The sequence below is a fragment of the Monodon monoceros genome, unplaced genomic scaffold, assembly GCF_005190385.1.
Source record: "Monodon monoceros isolate NGI ecotype Baffin Bay Population unplaced genomic scaffold, NGI_Narwhal_1 Super_Scaffold_5, whole genome shotgun sequence".
NCBI classification, from domain to species: Eukaryota; Metazoa; Chordata; class Mammalia; order Artiodactyla; family Monodontidae; genus Monodon; species Monodon monoceros.
This window is the reverse complement of record NW_021703782.1, coordinates 81,791,671-81,813,618: the sequence shown is the minus strand read 5'-3', so window position 1 is coordinate 81,813,618 and position 21,948 is coordinate 81,791,671. Positions and strand designations below refer to the sequence as shown.

At 37.3% G+C, this 21,948-nt stretch overlaps 1 protein-coding gene across 2 annotated transcripts in view; it reads right to left on the bottom strand.

The window, feature by feature from the left end:
* INVS (inversin) overlaps positions 1–21,948 on the bottom strand; it is a 136,417-nt gene that overhangs the window by 56,258 nt on the left and 58,211 nt on the right. For both annotated transcript variants that reach the window (XM_029202100.1, XM_029202101.1), the window contains exons 4-8: positions 18,364–18,537; positions 14,153–14,320; positions 10,208–10,388; positions 7,592–7,701; positions 4,063–4,234 (exon numbers count right to left, since the gene is read on the bottom strand). In XM_029202100.1, the coding sequence (XP_029057933.1) occupies positions 4,063–4,234; positions 7,592–7,701; positions 10,208–10,388; positions 14,153–14,320; positions 18,364–18,537 (805 nt within the window). The remainder of the gene's footprint in view (positions 1–4,062; positions 4,235–7,591; positions 7,702–10,207; positions 10,389–14,152; positions 14,321–18,363; positions 18,538–21,948) is intronic.

Below are 21,948 nucleotides of genomic sequence, written 5' to 3'. Positions count from 1 at the left end.
TGGGTACTAATATAATGCTGGGAATTCAGCAGGGAACAAGATAGCTAAGGTTATATTCTCATAGAGGAAGCAAAACAAAACAAGACAAGAACACCGAAGTAATAACATTTAAGTATTAGATGGTGATGGATGGTATAATTAAAGAAGTAAAAAGTATTTTGATATATAGAGTGACTGGGGGATTACTTTTGATTGGTGGTTAGGGAAAGCCTTGCTAAGGTGCTGACATTTAAGTTGAGAGTAAATCATAAAAAAGAGACAGCAAAGCAGAGATCTCAAGGGAGAGTAGTCTGGGCAAAGAGAACAACGAGTACAGGGGTAGGAATGAATCTATGTGTTTAAGGAAGGCAAAGAAGCTGCAGCACAATGAGTGAGAATGAGGTAAGTCAGAAAGGTAGAAAAGGCCAGATCATAAATGGCCATACAGGTCAGAGTGATGGAAGACACTGAAGGGCTTTACGTAGGTGAGTGATATTCGATTTATGCTTTCAACAGATCACTCTAGCTGTTTTGAGAATGCATTATAGTAAATTAGAGTGTAAGCAGGGAGACCAGTTAACACTAGCGCAGTTGACTGGGTGAAAACAGTGGTGGCTTGAACTAGGGTGACAGGAATGGAGATGGAGAGAAGCAGAAAGATTTAGATTATATTTTGGAGGTGGAGTCAACAGGACTTCTTGACAGGATCTGATGTAGGATCTCTATATAGTCTGGGAACACCCCTAGTAATTCTCATGCATACTTGAGTTTGAAAAGCCTGACCTAAATGGCTGAATGTTAGTTTGGCCTAGACAAGATTCAGCTGGGTGTGAGAGACTTCAAAAATCTGAAGTGTGTCATATGGAAGACAACGCAGAGTGGAACATTCAGTTTGACAAATTTTGGCTCAGTATAAGGAAGCACACCCTGATAGAGTGAGATTAAGATGGAAGTAATGGGTTCTCTGTATTGGAGCTGTTCAACCAGAGGGTGAAAGACACTGGGGAGATGTCTTTGGTGAAAAACACTGGTGAGAATGTTATAAGGCAAATTAAGGCATGATATATCTGTGAGAGTTCTGTGATTTTCACATTTAAGAGCATAAGAATGCTTTTTTTTTTCTCCCAGATGAAATTTTATACAACATCCAACATATAAAATAGTTAAGAGTTGAGTGGTTCTGACTAAAGTAGGGGTAGAGGGTTACTCACTTAAGCATTTACCCCTCAGCAACATTTCAGGTACCTCTATAGGAACGTGTTGTTTTGAAGAACATGGTTTGGAAAACCCTGGACTAGATTTAATTTTAAGGTACTTTTAAATTCTGAAATTCTACAATTATGTAATGTGGCTTCAAGTATGCAACGGATAATCTTCAGACAAATATCAATGTCAAATTTTTAAAAAACAGACAAAATTTCAATTAAGCATAAGATAGAATTAATAATATTAAAGGAAATTCCCCATTTCTGATTATTTTCATTTATTTTAAAACAATCTTAGACTACTATTGCTGCTCCCTCTTTGAAAAAGTACCACAAGTTTACCTAGGAGCTTTAAAAATTTTTTTCAATAACTTTCTGTTATGGAAAATTTCAAACATATTCAAAAGTAAAGGCAATAATAGTCCAGTGAACTCAATATTGTCATCACCCAGATTCAACAATTATGTGTTGGCTAACCTTGTTCCATCTAACTGCTATCCATTCCCCCACTTCTGATTTTTTGAAGAAAATTCTAGAGTCATATGCTTCCGTTTGTGAATATTTTAGTATGTCTGAAAGACAAGGATTCTTTTTTTTAAACACAACCACTGTATCAGTCAGAGTATCTCTCATATAACTCTAACAGATAGAATTCAATATGAAGAACTGCTACCTTTGTACTGAAGAACTCAAAAAGCAAAAAGGGAACACTAAGGTATCACAGAGGCAGTAAATGCAGAAAACGGCGAGCAATTCTAAGACTGAGGAAACAAAAAGAAGAGGATGGAATTATTACAACTTTAAACGCTCAGAAGAGGCACCCAGCAGAGCTGAAGCTCAGACCTCAAAGGAGGGGCTTTGCTTGGCTGTTGCGGGTATCTCTGAGGAGGGTGCTCTTTGGCTGCTACCGTGAGTGCTGGAAAAACTGCAAAGTGAAATTAACTGTTGCCACTGGAACAAGCTCTCAGTACTCTGTTGTGTGAGACTTACTAGGGTAATGCTGACAGGAACGGGAAACAAAAACAAGAATAGGAAGCAAACAGGAAGATGCACTCCCCTGCTCCTCTTCCAGCTTTCCAGTCTCCCTGTACTGCCCCCTATGGGCTGACTCCCCTGCTGGCAAAGAGGGAATGTCGTTTGCAGAGCCCCAGCCCCAGCCATGCAAAGAAAAGATAGGCCCATTTTCATATCTAAAAAATATTAACAAAAGTTTTGTAATATCAAATATCCAGATAGTGTTCACATTTTCCTGAGAGCTTTATAATTTTTTTGTAATTTATTTGAATCAAGATCCAAATAATACCCATATATTGCTATTGATAAGAACTCATTTTTAATTAAGGCAAAACAACTCTGTAGAGGGATGATAGAAAGGAACTCACCTGCATAGAAGAGAAATGTCAGGAAGGTATCTCTGACATATAATAAAATCTCCTTAGGATAAAGAGCCCAGGGAATGAATGAATTTGAGAGGAATTTATGTCTCAACCCCAACCATGATGCACATTGGAAAGGCAACTTTGGTTGACAGAATGCAAGTATCCTAGCCCATACTTTATTAAAATACATGAAAAGTTAAACAAAGAGTGATGCTAGTGATAAAGACTGCATACTAATACAAGTTTGAGAAAAAAATTAAATATTCAGATCATTTATAAACTCAGTGTCCTATGCGTCTGTACAATACTCCTTAAGAAGCTTAAGGTCTACTATGAAGCTTTGGTATAGAAATATTCAATACTTTCAAAAGTTAAAGGCTTTATCAAAATTGATATTACCTAAAAACTCTTTTTAAAAAATTAGAAGGTGAGATGGTCTCGGTATAGGGAGGGAGATATGAGGTGTAGCAACCCCATTCCCCTCTGTCCCCCAAGTGCTACATCAATAGTGTCGGTGGTCAAGAAAGATCTTATCCAGGATAACAGGTAGGTGCAAACAGCTCTAGTATGTTTCTACAAATAAAAAAACATAACATTGAGAAGCTCATAGCTGAGGTTTTGTTCTGTTCAGTGTTATTGTGCTGTTGTGTGATTTTTCTTTCTCTTTCTGACTTGCAATTTGGATATACAGGTGTCCCTCGATATCTGTGGGGGATTGGTTCCAGGAGCCTCTATAGATACCAAAATCTGAAGATGCTCAAGACCCTTATATAAGATGGTATAGTACAGTGAATACAAGTCAGGCTTCCATATCCGCAGATGCAAAACCCTCAGATACGGAGGGCTGACTGCAGTATATAAGGAAGAGACCTCTAAGGTGACAATGAGTGTTAAAAAACTTATACTTCTCTTACTAATCAACACATAGTTAGAGGGCTCTCTTATTAGAAAAAGAGATTAAAGGAAGCACCTAGTAAGTGCTTTTGAAGCTTTGAAGCTTCTAGAGCCATGGGAAGTTAACTCTGAAATGGGAGATTCAGGATGCAGCAATGCTGTTCAAAACTGAGAAAAGAGCATATTAAATGAGCCTGGTGAGAACATACTTAGATGTGTGTGTTCTCTAAAATGTAATTCTAAATGTTTGAAAATATAATTAATAATTGCTAGGTATGTATAGTTTTAAAATGCAGGTTAATTCTTTTTTACACAAAGATATATGACCAGAAGAGTTCCCGCAATCATGTCTAAGGAGCAACAAGGCTTGTAAATCAAATGCCAAGATTCACTTGGTAGAAACATAGGCTAATTTTAGCCATAATACTCGGAAGAAATAAAGCCGTTGGAGTGATGTCCTGGCAACCTAAACTTAAAAAGTTAAGATGAAAGTCAAACAATATTACATTAGGAACAATGGTTTCAACTTACTATTTTGCAAAATAGCACCATCTACACTTTGAAGCTCGAATGAAAGCAAACTGAATATGTCTGCCAGTTCTTACCTGTACCTCCATACTTGTCTGCCATGTTAATGTCAATGTCAGATTTTAAACTCAGCATAGTCCTAAGGACGTCATCACTGCCTTTCCCAGCAGCCCACATAAAGGATGTTCTTCCTTCAAGGTCTGAATCATCTTTTACTGAAGGATGTTTTAGAAACACTTTAACTGTTTCCTGTAAGAAAACTTCATTTAAAAATTTGAGACAAGAGAGTAGCATTTTCTTTGGTAAGAAAGCCAGTGTTATATGTGACTTCCACTAAGAAGCAAAGTATTTTTTCCTCTACTTTTTTTTTTTTGCGGTACGCGGGCCTCTCACTGTCACGGCCTCTCCCATTGCGGAGCACAGGCTCCGGACGCGCAGGCTCAGCGGCCATGGCCCACGGGCCCAGGCGCTCCGCAGCATGTGGGATCCTCCCGGACCGGGGCACGAACCTGTGTCCCCTGTATCAGCAGGCGGACTCTCAACCACTGCACCACCAGGGAAGCCCCTTCCTCTACTTTTGAATCAAATGAAATTATCTTTTTATGAATAACGAAATTACAATTTCCATTGAAAGTAACAATCTTCTGTCCTTATATATTGGTTTTAGTTTTCATAGCACTTCAAAAATATAACCTAACTCCCTCATTCAACATTCTAATAATTGAGAATGATCATCCTCAATTAAGTTTAAAAACTCAACTGCAGAGAAGCCTAATACATTCTCTCACTGTATGTTTTGTTGCTATTTTTAAAAATAGTGCATTTATCAAATAATTATGGGTGGTTACTGAGAAATGCAGTGTTCAATTCATCTAAACAAATATTTATTCAGCATTTCCTACATTCAAGGTCCTTCCTCTATAGAATCATACAAAAATTAGGACCCTTAGTAATTCTAATAGTGTTTAACAATTTTAATGGGGGTTAATATTCATAGCATTTAAAATTGCATCTTTCCTCAAAACTCAGATGCTTACAAGCTTTTAGGAAGATATAGAAACTTTTGCTTGAATGGAAATAAAATAGTTTCAGAAGAAAACAATTTCTGGAGGCTGTGAGTTGGCCAAAAATGTACAAAATGTTGATGATCAATATTTCAGAGCAAGAAAAAATTTAAGGGCTCATCTCGTCCAGCTCCTCATTTTACAGATGATATTTAGACTCAAGGTCATATAAGCATTGGTAGCAGTTAACAGGAGTAGAATGCAGGGTTAAATCACTTCACTCTTTCCACTGTAACACACACTGCTTCCTAGTCTTAAAACTAGATGTTGAGCTACTGAGGTATTACAGTTTAGTTCTCCTTAGGATCTAGTGTATGTCCTTATTAAGTAGATTTGAATAAAGAAATAAAATTTTGGGACTTCCGTGGTGGTTAAGAATCCAGTGCAGGGGACACGGGTTCAATCCCTGGTCCAGGAAGATCGCACATGCTGCGGAACAACTAAGCCCGTGTGCCACAGCTACTGAGCCTGCACTCTAGAGCTTGTGAGCCAGAACTACTGAGCCCACGTGCCACAACTACTGAAGTCCGTGCACTAGAGCCCATGTCTGCAACAAGCCACTGCAATGAGAAGCCTGCACACTGCAACGAAGAGTAGCCCCTGCTCGCCACAACTAGAGAAAGCCCATGTGCAGCAATGAAGACCTGATGCAGCCAAAAATAAGTAAATAAATAAATTTATAAAAAAAAAAAAAAATTTTTAAATGTTGGTGATTTGGGGGGTTTCTTTTAATAATTTGCAAACATTTCTTTGTTGAGTATGTTTTCTTAATGATGAATGTTTGCAAGGGTTTTATGGGACTGTTGTTGTTGATGATGATGTTTTTTAAAAAGAGAATTTCAACCTTTTGTGAATTAGTAGAGTCCCAGGAGATCAAGGGACTTGAAACTGAGCCTATAAAATTTGCATAATTATTAAAAAACGTAAAAAACTATTTCTGTAATTGGCAGATTGTCTAAAGCAATTGTTTCTTTGAATAAACATCTATAATGTTCTAGCATTCTTTCTTACTTGCATTAGCACAGTTACTTAATTACATAGGTTTCTGTACATAGGTTAAATTTGGAGTCTAAGGCTTGGGTTCAAGATCTTGAGCAAATCATTTAATCTCTTGGAACCTTGGTTTCTTCATCTGTAAGTAGGGATAACATGTCCTTTCATAGGCCTATGTTGAAATATGGATTGAATTCTGATTTCCATAGGTTGACTAGACTGGGCCAATTGGATTTCTTATCTGTGTGTCATAAGAATGAACTCCTCCTCAAAAACTCTGTATTTTTCTGAGATCTTGGGAGATAATAGAAGATAATGGTTTACCAAAACTTTAGGTGATATATAGAATAGACTTTTAGGAATGCCAAGAAGGGGGATGATTGCTATAGTTGCTCTGGGTATCAGAGAGAAAGGAAAGTGGGAAAATAAGATGTTTTCTCAATCCAAGAATCCAGTGTATTCAACAGTGCATTTGGGGAGGTCAGGAAGATGGAATTATACTATGCTGATGATAACATTCTCATAATTTAATGAAACCAGGTGTTTCACTATGCACTCTCATGTAGAAGGCAGCAAAATCCACTGTGACTGCGTTAATGTGTGCCTCCTTGGATATGTCTCTAGTTCTTAGTGGCCACTCATACTCAGGAGGCTGAAGCAGCCTAGACATTATCATGTTGCTGGCTGGACTGAGTGACATAAAGGATGAGAAAGTACTTTGTAAACTGTAAAGGGTGGCAGGAAGGAACTATTAATAATAGTTAATATCTTTGGATATATCAATAATTCATATTTTTGCTTTCTCAGATGTACAATATACAAAATTATTAGCACAAATAATAATAACAATGAATGCTATTTCTTGAATACCTACTCTATGCCAAGTATTACACTAGGCACTGGTCATAAACTTTCTCTAATCCTTACAATAATCCTAAAAGAAAAGGTATACTTATTCTCATTTTACATATGAAGAAACTAAGATTCAGAGAGGTTAAGAACTTATGCAAGGTCATACAGCTAGCAAATAGCACAGTCAGGATTCTAGCCAAGGTCTATCTAGTTCTAAAGCCTTGACCACTGCCTTCAGGACAATTATAGATTGCCAAACACCAGATTGTCTTTAGTGCCTTACAATTAACAAAAAAGATTAAGTACACTTACAGTAAAGCAAAATGCTACACTGAACAGTTAAAATAAAAATTATTTAAAACTTCCCATGTGACTAACAACTTTATAAAAATTCAGACTATCACCTGAATCAGAGGGTGAACAGTATGAGCAATTGTTAAAAAATAATTGCTACACAAACACACAAATGAGTACATGTAACAGTGTGAAACCTGAATAAGGTCAGTGGATTATATCAATATCAATTTCCAGTTTATGACATTATATTATACTTTTGCAAGATGTTACCACTGGAGTGAACTGAATGAAGGGTACACGGGATCTTGCTGTTTTATTTCTTACAATTGCATGTGAATTTACAATTATATCAAAATAAAAATTTAATTAAAAAAAAAGATAATTGTCATGGTTTACTTACAGCGAAGTTACTCTGAGCTGCATAGTGCAAGGGTGTTGCTCCTTGGCTGTCAGATGGGATGGTTCCAGACTTATTTCTTTCTAAAAGGAGATGGACAATCTGTGCGTGGCCTGAAAGCAGACACAAGGTAGTTACCACATAAAAGAACTGATTCATTTATAATCTATTTAAAGGAAAGGGGTAAGAAAAATCATTAGCACATAAACCAGCATTCACAATGCCCAGTGCAGCCTCTTCTAACTTCTCACGAAAATACATGATTATGTAGCATAAAGGCAAAAACTTACAACACTAAAAACTTAATGCTTCCACCAGGAAGGAAACGACTAATTATAATAGCCAGATTGAGAAAAAACTGTATTAGGTATCAGCTCACTGCATCCCCTGGCTTCACCTTATAAAACTGCTCATAAAAACAGAAGGCGGCACGTTAGAAGCCAGCCCATCTCAGCCATCAGTGTTCCTAGTCTCCAGGTTCCACTGCACCATCAATCAGAACTGCACAGTTGTCCTCTTCTGCTATTCAGGAGGACAACCTATAATACAAACTCTTGTGACCTCTGAGGCCTTCTATCCATCCCCTCTAACCTCCCTCCCCCAATTTTTTAACATCTAGGCAGTGATTTCAAATCCCAGAAAACAAGTGGGCAGGAATGATGAGGTGGTAGTAGAGAAACATGCTCTGCAGTACACTTTGGAGGATGTGGATGTGGTCTCCACAAGTGAAGAACTGTAGAAAGGATCAAAGAATAAATAAGCCTGGTAATAGTATATTTAGGAAACCTGAATTTCATACATGCCATTGCTTCAGTGTATAGGGAATGAGGCACTGAAGAAGATGCCACATTAGCAGAGCAAGAATACACTGCATGAAAGCCAGGCAGAAAAAAAGGAATTTGAGTGGGAGTTGTGCTCGTCTACCTGCTCTTCAGCTATGGTTTGAGATGGAGTTCTCCATAACATGAATGGGCAAAAACAGGATCAAAGGCAATCTATGCACATAGTCAATCTAAATATCTCTTTTTTTTTTGGTACACGGGCCTCTCACTGTTGTGGTCTCTCCCGTTGCGGAGCATAGGCTCCGGACGCACAGGCTCAGCAGCCATGGCTCACGGGCCCAGCTGCTCCGCGGCATGTGGGATCTTCCCGGACCGGGGCATGAACCCGTGTCTCCTGCATCGGCAGGTGGACTCCTAACCACTGCACCACGAGGGAAGCCCTAAATATCTCTTGTTTGAAAGATAAAGAGAAAAATTCAGAAAAGGCTATATGAAAACATACTCTAGGACAGGGAGAAAGGAACACCATCAGAAAGAAGAGCATACCTCAGAAAATGATCTAGAGAAGGATCCAGAGGAAAATTTCAGGCAACTGTTTGGCATCCTTGACTTTTGCAAAGAGATGGCCTCTATGAAATGAAACAGAATATCCTAAGAAGAGAATAATCTAAAATGAAAAGGTAATGGAAGGAGATAAAAAGGAAAAAAGCTGAGATAAAAAGAAATATGGATGAGAGAAGGAAATCAAAATATAACCTAAAATACAATCTATAAGAGGCAAAAAGAAAGCTGAACTTGTGAAACACAAGTCAGTTTAGTGCTGTGGAGACAAATTTGCAAAGTCCTCCTAGAATGCAGAGGAAAAGGGATGAAACTGCACCTTGAAATGAAGTCTAAATAATAATTATAAATCTGACTACAAAACTGAATGCAATCATTTAAAAAAGAGATAATGTGTAATTTAAAAACTAAGTCCATAATAATAATGGTTTATTATAATTATTAATATTAATAATTACTATCAGACTATATTTACAAATACCCAAAGAATGATAAGTGAAAGTGTGCTAAATTCCTCATTTTAAATAGATGGGAATCAATAGACACAGTTTTGCTCTGGACTCTGACTTAGGCTTACAACTTTAAAAGTAACTACCAGTAGAACCTAAAAATCCTCCTAAAACATTAGGCAATTCAAAACCAAACAACAACGAATGTAATCCACACACCACAAGGCAGAAAACAAAGGAATCAGGAAAAAAGCCAAAACGCTAATAATACTCAAAGAGCAGAATAACAGAAAAAAGATCAAATTATACAATTTATAACAATGATTATCAGTGGGTAAAACTCCTTCACTAAAAGAGAAAGACTCTCAGATTGCCAAAAATCAGACACATACACATATATACTCTCTCATCTAAAAGAGTGATCCCCAAAAAGATTAAGTCAAAGGCATATCAGGAAATATGATGAAAAGGAAATCAAATATCATAGTATTAGCTCACACATAAAATTAAAGCCCTTCTCCAAAAAAGCAAAGGCATTGAATGTGATGATTATTTTATATTTACATTTGTCAACAAATGTGCATTACTTTTATAATAAAAATGAAAAGACATGATGTTGAAATTAATATGTAACAGAGGATACATTTTATATTGCTAAAATTTAAGCATACAACAGAGGGATTTAGGTATAAAGTGCCACATATCAATTAAAAACTAAAACAATTAAATAGGAGGTGGGAGCTGACAGGGGGAGAGAAGCCATGGAAAATTTCCTATACTCATGCAGTTCCTCTTGCTGTTGATCCTTGGTTTCACATTCAACTCACCTAGTAAAGCTGCCCAGTGAAGAGGCGTTCGAAATAAGTTATCGTAAGATGTTATATTGCAGCTTTCGTATGAGGTCAGGACATCAACCACTGTCACGTTCCCATCAGCAACTGCAAAGTGAAGAGGTGTTCGACCCTCATAGTCTTGCCAGTTCAGTAAAGACTCTGTTGGAGCAGCATCCTATTTTTAAGGAACCAGAGACATACATGGAATCCTTACTAAATCACATTTGACATAGTATTAACTGAGCAATTTTTGAAACCTACATATTCTCTCTCAGCAGAAGTGATACATTCAGAAAAAAGTATACAGTCTAAATCTTTAAAAATTAAATTTCATATTTAACTATAAAAAGTACAGAAAAGATACAATAAACAACATGTACCATCTATCAATAGATTAAATAGGGATCAACATTTTGCCTAATGTGCTTTTTTTTATCTCTTACAGATTCAGCTAAAGGCGTACGTTTTGTATTTTTGCTTCATATATATACATCCATAAACAACAGTTAAATTTTGTATGTGTGTTTTCAATATTTATACTTATGTATTATACCATACATATCCCTGAATTTTTTCTTTCAAAATTATACTTTTGAATTCTTAATTTCAACACAATACATTTGGGTATCTATGATGATACTAGTCCATTTGTTAAACCACAATTTAGTTAACCATTCTCCTACTGAGGGATATTTAGGTTATTTACATTTTTTCCCACTATTAACAATAATGCTGCAATGAACACGCTTCCTTTACATGTCCCTTTGTGGCACATGTGATTTTTCTCTAGCCCAGACACCCAGATGGGAAATTGCTGGGTTGAAGGATATTTGTATCTTCAGCTAGTATTGTCAAACTGCTCTCTAAATGGATGTACTAATTAACACATCCATGACGATGTGTAAAAGCTTTTATTTCCCCACATGCTGGTACATATTAACCACTTAGTATTATCAAACTTACAACATTTTCCCCCTTATAGGTATGAAAAACATTTCACTGATGTTTTATTTGTATTTCTTTTATGAATAAGGTACAGTTTTTTTTAATCATATGTTTATTGGATATTCGGTTTAAATTGATAGTTCACAACATTTATTCATTTTTCTACTGGATCTTTGTAGCAGATATGATGCATTGCTTAGGTCCCCCTTCAAGACTAAAGGACCTACTTCCCCAGCTGCTGCAAGTGCTGCCAGCAAATGACTTTTCTACTGTCATCCTTTTGGAATTGCTTCAGGTAAAGAGAGTTACCTCACCCATGGTCAGGTCCCTTCTCAGATTAGGTCATATCCAAAGCCAAGCTCTCTTGTCCAAATTTAAGAACTCTCTGAAGGGCCATCCCAGATTTAGAGCTGTCTATACAGTCAGGCTATTTTACAAAAAAGAGGATTAAAGGTATTATAAACACTTTGAAAAAAGAAGTAGAATATTACCACAATGGTATTCTAGGGCCTTGAGTCTCCCAAGGACCTAGACGCATTTATAAGGGAGAAAAAAAAAAGCCAAATCTGTGAGGAAATAAGATATTATGAGTGAGAATCATCCTCCAAAGACTTCAGATCTTGGAATTCACACTTTAAGAATATAAAATAACTATCTATGAAACATGTAAGAAAATAAAAAATGAAATAAAAGGTGAGCAAGGAACAAAAATTCTCAAAATGATCAGGCAGATCTGAAAAAGAACCAAGTAGAACTTTTAGAAGTGAAAATGTAATCACTAAGATTGAAGACTAAATGAATAGGGTAAACAAGAGATTGGATGTAGTTGAAGAAAGACCTGGCAAACTGGAAGGCAGATCTGATGTAATTACCCAGAATGTAGTAGAAAGAGACAAGATGATAGAAATGTAAAAGAGAAGTTAAGAGACATGGAAAGTAAAATGGAAAGGTCTAAAATATGTATTCCTGGAGACCCCATAGGCAGGAGTAGAGAGAATAAAAGAGATGCAATATTTAAAGAGATAATGGTTATATATTTTCCAGAAATGAGATGCAATAATCAGAATGTATACCAAACAGGAAAAAAAAAAAAAAAAAAGGCACACCTAGACAAACCGTAGTAAAACTGTAGTATGCCATATAGAAAAATTTTAAAAAGCAGCCTGAGAGAAAAGATATCTATAAAGGGATGACATAGACCAATAACAGCCTCTTCAAGAGGAATTAATGAAAGGCAGAAAGCAGCAAAATGACAGTCTGAAAGAGTTGAGAAAAGTAACTACTTAGAACTGTGTATACAGGAAAACTATATATTCAAGAGCACAGTAGAAATGTAGACATTCTTAACAAATAAAATCAGGGAGGGCTTCCCTGGTGGTGCAGTGGTTAAGAATCCACCTGCCAATGCAGGGGATACGGGTTCAATCCCTGGGCTGGGAAGAACCTACATGCCATGGAGCAACAAAGCCTATGCACAACTACTGAGCCTGAGCTCTAGAGCCCACGTGACACAGCTACTGAAGCCTGTGCGCCTAGAGCCTGTGCTCCACAACAAAAGAAGCCCACACACTGCAATGAAGAGTAGCCCCTACTCACCGCAACTAGAGAAAGCCCGTGCACAGCAACAAAGACCCAACACAGCCAAAAAAACAAAACAAAACACAAACAAATAAATAAGTTTATAAAAAAAAAAAATCAGGGAGTTTACCACCATAGATCTACACTAAAGGAAGTTCTAAGAATTATATTTCAGGAAGTAAGATAATAATAACTCTAGAAGGAAAATTTGAGACTCAAGAAGAAATGCAGAGCAAAGAAATTAGTTAACACACAAGTAGAAATAAATTTGCATTGTACAAATAAAACAATAATATCTTTTAAAGTCTAATTTGTGTGTTATAAGCAAATAGGACTAAATATTAGACTACCATAGCCTGTAAGTTGGAATTTGGGAAGGAGTGATTAGAAAACCTCAAAGAATATACAGATAAATATTCAAAATTAATAAGAAAGTATAGCAAGTTGGTTAAATATATAATTAATGGCCCAAACTATCAACTGCATTTCTATACACCTGCAACAACCAGTTAAATACATACCCTAGATACCCTAGATATGCTTTTACAAAAGGTTCAGAGCAGCACTGTTGTAAATAGCAAAAAACTGGAAACAGTTCCAAATGTCAGTCAATAACAGACTGAATAATGTGTGTCATTTAATCTTCATAAAATGGAATACTATACAGCAGTAAAAAGTAATATATTACAGCTACACACAGCAACATAGATAAAATCACCAGCTTAACACTGAGCAAGAGAAAAGTATGTTGCGGAAGAATACATACAGTATGATTCTATGAATATAAAATTCAAAAATGTTAAAAACTAAACAATATATTTTTTAGGGATACAAACACATGTCAAAACTATAATGAAAACCAGTGGAATGATAATCACAAAACTGAGGATAGTGGCTGACTCTGAGAAAGGAGAGAAAAGAACTGTACTGGGAGGTATCCAGGGAACTTCAATGGTAATGTACTTGGCTCCTCAACTCAGTGATGAGTACATGAGTATTTGTTGTTTCCTTATATATCTTAAATGTATTATATAAATATTCACTTACATCTATTTACTATTTAATAAGAACAAGTATAAAACAAAGACAGGGATGATAAATATAAACTCAGAAAAGTAGTTGATAGGGGACAGGAATGAGCATGGCACAGGGAGAGAGAATGTATTTGGAAACTGGCACATAGGAAAGTTCTATTTGGTCTTAAATAACAGTACCAAAATGTTTTATTTCTTGGTGATGAGCTCACATGTTTGTTATACTCTTTTGCTTCATAATTTGGTTGTGTGTCATAAAAATGCTTTTGCATATATTGGATATTTCATTTTATATATATATATAGTGTGTGTGTGTGTGTGTGTGTGTGTGTGTGTGTATATATGTATATATATATTTGGAAAGGCCATCCATTATACCCACCAGAATGCATCGCACTGTATGAACAGCACTCGGATCTTTGTGGTTGGCTGCCCAGTGAAGTGGGATCTTGCCTTCGACATCAGGAATTCCAATGTTGGAATCATGCTTGATGAGCAGCTTCACATGCTCAGGGTTATTGTAGTAGGCACTCCAATGCAGAGCTGTTTGCTGCAAAATTGAGAGATTCTCAAAATAACAATAACTACAGTAACAGTGAAAATACAACAAACTCCTCCCAAACTTTCAGTGTGTGACAGGCACTGTCGTAAGAGTTTTATATATTTTATCTCATGTAGTCTATATCATGACAACTCTGGGAAATGAGTACTCTTGAATTTGCATGCGACTGATGAGGAAAATTAAGTACGAAGAGGATAAGTAATCTGCTCAAGGGTGTGAAGGTAGCAAGTGGCTGAATAGAGAGTTTAAACCCAGGCAGTCTGACTCCAGAATCTGACATCTTAACCATGGCAGGGATTTAGGTCATCAAGTACTAATAACTGATAATACTGAGAAAGAAAAACCCAGCGAAATATTTTATGAATAATTATCAACAAAGCAAGTGATCTTTTTTTTTTTTTTTTTTTGTGGTACGAGGGCCTCTCACTGCTGTGGCCTCTCCCGTTGCGGAGCACAGGCTCCGGACGTGCAGGCTCAGCGGCCATGGCTCACGGGCCTAGCTGTTCCGCAGCACGTGGGATCCTCCCGGACTGGGTCACAAACCTGTGTCCCCTGCATCGGCAGGCGGACTCTCAACCCCTGCGCTACCAGGGAGGCCCCAAGTGATCATCTTGATATTGTACTAAGCACCTTAAGAATTTGATAGAAGGTTTATATTTTAATATCTGTCAGAAAAGATCCATGCATAGGAAATCATGGATCTAGAATCCATTTTTTATATCAAAGGATAAATTTAAATTTATAATTTTACAGGATAAATTGTTAAGATATATTTTGAAAATACAGCAACACTTGCTTTATTTTTAGATAAAGTTAAAAATGAACATGCTGAATTTGCCAATGTTGCTTTAAAAATCTCTTCTGCCATTCTCATCAACATACTGATTTCTCTATTAGGAGAACTATTAATGAAACCACAGAGAAACTGTTTAGATATACTTTATGTCTTGAGAGTAGCACTGCCATGAATCCAATCTAGAATGAGATCATTTAACAGCAGGAACCAAGCTCAATTGTCACATTAAAAACTTAAAATGTTGGCATATGTGGTATTCATTCAAAGTGAACCTACAGGTGTCTAACATGTAGCTATTAACTCATTACTATTTGTTTAGTGATAACTGCAGAACAAAAAAGTCACAAATATCAAAGCAGTTAATCGCCTAAAACCACATTTTCAGTAAACAACATGTACAGTTTTTGTAGCTCTTTTCTTTTCCTATATTTGTCCTTTTTTAAAAAATTAATTAATTTTTGGCTGCATTGGGCCTTCACTGCTATGCGTGGGCTTTCTCTAGTTGCGGCGAGCCAGGGCTACTCTTCGTTGTGGTGCGCGGGCTTCTCATTGTGGTGGCTTCTCTTGTTGTGGAGCGTGGGCTTTAGACACGTGGGCTTCAGTAGCTGCAGCACGTGGGCTCAGTAGTTGTGGGGCACAGGCTTAGTTGCTCCACAGCATGTGGGATCTTCCTGGACCAGGGATTGAACCCGTGTCCCCTGCATTGGCAGGCAGATTCTTAACCACTGCACCACCAGGGAAGTCCCTGTTCTGAATATATTTACTGAAATATATTATGCTGTTGAACCTAACAGTAAAAAGTTTGGGGTTGCATTTTTTTTACATCTTTGTTTTTTATTTTTCTAGTAATTCTTTTTTTATTTTGACTGTGGTAAAATGTACATAACATAAAATTTACCATTTTAACTGTTTCTAAGTGTAGTGTTCAGTGGTATTAAGTATGTTCACATTGTTGTGTAACCATCAGTACTATTTATCTCCAGAATTTTTTCATCTTCCCAAACTGAAACTCCATACCCATTTAACAATAACTCCCAATTCCCACCTCTTCCCCGTCACCTGGCAACCACCATTCTACTTTATGTCTGTACGAATTTGACTCCTCTAGGTACCTCGTAAGTGGAATCTTACAATACTTGTCTTTTTGTGTCTGACTTGTCACTTGGCATAATGTCCTCAAAGTTCATCCACATTGTAGCATGTGTCAGAATTCCATTCCTCTTTAAGGCTGAATAATATTCCACTGTACGTATATACTGCATTTTTTTAATCCAGCTATCCATCAAAAGACATTTGGGAGGTTTGTGAGTAACATCTTTGGGCTATTTTGAGTAACGCTGCTATGAACATGGATGTACAAATATCTGTTCGCATTCCTGATTTCAATTCTTTTGGATATATAACCAGAAGTAGATTTACTGGATCATATAGTAGTTCTATGTTTAATTTTTTGAGGAACTGCCATATTGTTTTCCACAGTGGCTGTACCATTTTACATTCCCACCAACAGTGCACAAGGGTTCAAATCTCTCCACATCCTCACCAACACGTTATTTTTGTTTTTTTGTGATAATAGCTATCCTAAAGCGTGTGAAGTGCTATCTCACTGTGGTTTTTGATTTGTGTTTCTTTTGTGATTAGTTATATTAAGCATCTTTTCATGTGCTTATTGGCCATTTGTATATCTTCTTTGGAGAAATGTCTATTCAAGTCCTTTGCCAGTTTTTTGAGTTGTTTGGTTTTTTGTTGCTCACTTTTAATGTATTTTATAATATGATTGGTCTGTGACAGATTAGAAATTAAAACAAAAACCGATCCTTCACCTCAGATGGTTTGAGACTCAGTGCTCTATGCTTTTGTCCTTCTTTCTTCTCTGTGGCTGCCTGGACTATGCAGATCCATTTTCCATCTCTCTGACTGAATAATATCCCATCCCCGTTCAATAACAGAAGAACATACAGGGACTGGAAGACAGCAGGAAGTTCACAGAATATATTGGGGAAGACATGAAGCCCAAAGACAGTTGTAGCTTCTCAAGTGATTAATGGGTCTTGTGCTTTTTTCAGTGAAATATTTATTTATTTAGCCACACCACGTGGCTTGTGGAATCCTAGTTCCCTGACCAGGGATGAACCCAGGCCCTCAGCAGTGAAAAGACACAGTCCCAACCACTGAACCACCAGGGAATTCTCAGTGAAATGTTAGCACTATAAATGCTGTGAGTTAGGAATAATATTAATTTACAAGTTGTAAAAGTTAAAGTTGATTTCAGAACTCTGGGTTATGTGAATTACTACTAAACAAAATCTAAAAATCACATAAAGAATACTATGGGAGTGAAAAGATTATTGAATATAAACCCAGTGAATGACTTATAAGAGTTTTAATTACACGAGACTGCTAGAGTTAGCAAGACTCTATGATTAGTGCCTGATGAAAAGGAAGAGGATGATTGCATTTGTCTAACTAAAGACCACATTTTTTTCCTGTAAGGAATGATCAGAGTGTTGATCAAAACAATGACCAATGGGTCCACTATGTTAAAACTCAAGAGCAGGGAAGATAATGGACCCTAGTAAGAATGCCAGAGCAGATGTTAGAATCAAAATGAACTAATAATAATAATTTTAAGCTAATATTTATTGAGAGAATACTATGCACTGGGCATTGTGTTAAACACTTCATATATATCATCTCATTTTATCTTCAACAACCCTTTATCCCCTTTTTGCATATGAGAAAATTGAGGAATAGAGGAGTTAAGTAATTCAATGGACATAGAACGAGTGGTGGCTTTTACACTGAAACCCAAGAAGAATGATGCCTAAGCCCAGGCCATTAAAGCACTATGCACTTAGTACATTACCCAGGGCATTTGGCCACCACAAATCTAACTACCTTTAGCAACTATCTTGACTAGCAGTCAAATACTGAGTTGGAGTTAGACAGGCCTGGTTTGAATTCCAGTCCTGCCAATTGGATCTCGGGCGGAGTTTTAATCTTCTTGAGCTTCAGTTTTCCCATATGTAAAAAGATGATACTACCCACCACACCTGGTTGCTGGGAGGATAAAATGACAGAATTTAAGTGAAATACTTTACTGGGGTGTGTGGAGACTTGGAATTGTTCTACCATGCACGAGTGGTCATTTAGGCCTTTTTCCTTGAGATTTCACATCATAAAATAAAGCATTTGCTTTCTGCTCTATTTGTCTTCGATTTTGACAGTCCGTTACCTTGTTTTTATCCTGTGTATCCACTTCTCCTGGTGCCATAAACTTCAGCAGAAGCGCCAAACACTTAGGGCTCTTGTGCCGTGTAGTCAAGTGTAAAGGAGTCATTTCTTCTAGATCCTTCTGCATCCAGTTTGCTCTGCGTGTAAGTAAGAGTTTCATGAAACGATAATTTCCCTAAATAAAAAATAAGAGACAGTAAGAAGAAATTTAGTTTGGAGCCAAATTTTTTTTTAAATTTTAAAATGTTTTAAGCATTTTAATTATTCTGCTAGAATAATAACATTCAGATAAATTAACAAAAGGAAAATACTTATAATTCTACTACTCTAGCAATTGTTTTATTTTTTCATGTTTCTTTCCAACCGCTTTCTATATGCATTTAGTTTACTCAGTGGCTGGTCAATATTTCACTGTGTTAAGGCAAGACATTTTATTTAATCATTCTATTATTGCTTGTAATATTTTTTAATAGAAAATGCTACAATGTACATGATTTTTCACATATTTTTTTCCATAGAATAAATTATCAGGAACCAAATAACTGGGTCAAAGGAGTTTGTGCATTTTATGGTTTTTGGTCTATTTTCCAAATTGCTATCTAGTTGCAACAATGTGTGAATGTATTAGTTTCAGCACAATCTGACCAGCACAGCACATATTATTTATATTCAAAGTATAATAACTTTGTGAAATAAGTAGAGATTTTAAACCCCAATTTACAGGTGAGGGAATTGAGATTCAAAGGGGTTAAATATTTTGTTCACAGTCATTTGGTTAATAAGGAAAAGGTGGTTAGCTTTCTTGACGAGAGCTATTTACAGGTACAACTAAGGTAGAAGCAGCTTCCTCAAAGTTCAGGTCCCAGACTCATGTGTTCACACAAACACCAACCCAGAAATCACTGTAGGCCACCCACTTGCAGGCAGTGCTCTCCACACCAGTTAAACCCTCCAATCTGGCAGAACCAACCCATCTGGAAAAAGAAGTTTAGCTACAAGGGCTAGAGTAATACACTGGTGGGGACTCAGGTTGACCATTTTATAGTATGTCTATGTGAGCTTTGAAACCCTTGAAAAATATTCCAGGGGCTTCCCTGGTGGTGCAGTGGTTGAGAGTCCGCCTGCCGATGCAGGGGACACGGGTTCGTGCCCCGGTCCGGGAAGATCCCACATGCCGCAGAGCAGCTGGGCCTGTGAGCCATGGCCGCTGACCCTGCGCGTCCGGAGCCTGTGCTCCGCAACAGGAGAGGCCACAGCAGTGAGAGGCCCACGTACCGCAAAAAAAACAAAAACAAAACAACAACAACAACAAAAATATTCCATAGTTCTGGGTTTCCCTGGTGGCGCAGTGGTTGAGAGTCCGCTTGCTGATGCAGGGGACACAGGTTCGTGCCCTGGTCCGGGAAGATCCCACATGCCGCGGAGCGGCTGGGCCCGTGAGCCATGGCTGCTTAGCCTGCGTGTCCGGAGCCTGTTTTCCGCAACGGGAGAGGCCACAACAGTGAGAGACCCAAGTACCACACACACAAAAAAATAATAAAAATAAAAAAAAATTCCGTAGTTCTTTTAAGCTCTTTCCTGAGATCTAGCTCCATATTTCCAATTCTGATTGGAGACTTCAATATGCTTGGTATCACAGATATTTCAAAGTCAACATGAACAAACTGCATTGCATGATCAAGTTCTCTGCCTACTTCATGTGTATTTTCTCCTTCCCTATTCAAAGCATAGTGGCAGGCAGGGCTACCTGTCTTTTTCATCTTCTGGACCCTCTACATCCTTAACATTGTTGGAAATGTGACCTTTAAGTATTATAATTACAATGCATTAATGTTCTACTATCAGGAGCTATTGGTATTAGTAAGGAAGACATTTATTGATTGAGCAGGTTCCCCACTGTGATGCATGTGAGGCTCTAAGTAAGGCAAAGGGAACTAGCTAGAGCAACAGTGAGGTGCAGAAGGAAAAATGAGACTTGCCTGCTTGCCTGCAGGGGCAAAGACAGGATTCAACTCAGCTCCAGGGCTGGGGCAGAGATAAGGGAGAACAAGGCTAGGAAAAGGGTCATAAGGTTGTCTATACTACATGGACAAACTTGGAATGGACTGAAAAACAAATGAATGCAGCTTATTTATTTCCTTTCAGAGAGGCTTTCCTTGACCACCCTAAGCAGAACTTATTTTGTTCTTCTTTATTGCAGTACCCTTCCATTTCCTTCATAGTACTTTCCCCAGTTTGTAGTTACATATGTTTTTATTTCCCTTCACTGAGATTTCCCTCATAAGCAGTAAGCATCATGAAGGCAGAGACTATGTTTTGTTGACCACTGTGCTCGGCATGGTTCCTGGCACATAATAGGTGCTTAATAAATATTACTTGAAGGACTGAGTGAATAAGAGGAAATGAAATATCTTCTAGAGGTTTTTGTTTTTATTTAAAAATTCTTATTTACAGTTGCTAAATTAGATCATAACAGTTAAGAATATTAACTCTTGGGGCTTCCCTGGTGGCGCAGTGGTTGAGAGTCTGCCTGCTGATGCAGGGGACACAGGTTCGAGCCCTGGTCTGGGGGGATCCCGTGTGCCGCGGAGCGGCTAGGCCCGTGAGCCACAGCTGCTGAGCCTGTGCGTCTGGAGCTTGTGCTCCGCAACAAGAGAGGCCGCGACAGTGAGAGGCCCGCGCACCGCGATGAAGGGTGGCCCCTGCTTGCCGCTACTAGAGAAGGCCCTTGCACAGAAACGAAGACCCAACACAGCAAAAATAAATAAAATAAATTAATAAACTCCTACCCCTAACATATTAAAAAAAAAGAATATTAACTCTCAAATATCTGGAATTTGGTTACTATTACTTTTTAATGTTTTATTTATCTGAGCTTCATTCATAGTGGACATCATTTATCTGGATTTTCTGATTTCACCCAATGCAAGTTTTTGAGAAGGTACTAAAATTTCCTCAAGAGGGCACCCTGCTCTAAATCTCTTGCCATCTTTTCTTTCAGAAAAAGAGAAAAATACCCAGGAAAAATAAACATATGTGGTACTTCATACCAAAAAAATAAGGTTTGACCTTTCTGAGCATAACATTTCAAATATTACAGAATAATTCATCATGACTTTTAAAGATATTCAATCAGTCATTGTGAATTTGAAATTTAGAGGAAATGGGAAGGAGAAGGAGGAAACTAGAATGTGTTAGGGGGTGGCTACTGACTTATAGACATAGTGCTTGGTATATTTACATTTCACATTATTCTGCAGATTCTACCTACAGAAAACATCGTACACCTCAGTAATAATCACCCATTCATTCAACAAACATCCATTGAATCTTGTTACAAAGCAGGAAGGAGTAAAATGTTTGTACTTTACTTATTACAAAGCTCTTTGACATAGATTTCATCTTTGCTCCTCACAGAAGTAATTTTTACATATCAATTAAAGTATCTTCCTGTGACTCTAATTTCCTCATCTGTAAAACAGGAATAATAATAGTACCTGAGATTATCATGCATATGAAATGATAAAGGTAATCTCTGTACTTAGAACAGTATACAAAGCAAATGCTCAGTAATGTTTGCTAACTT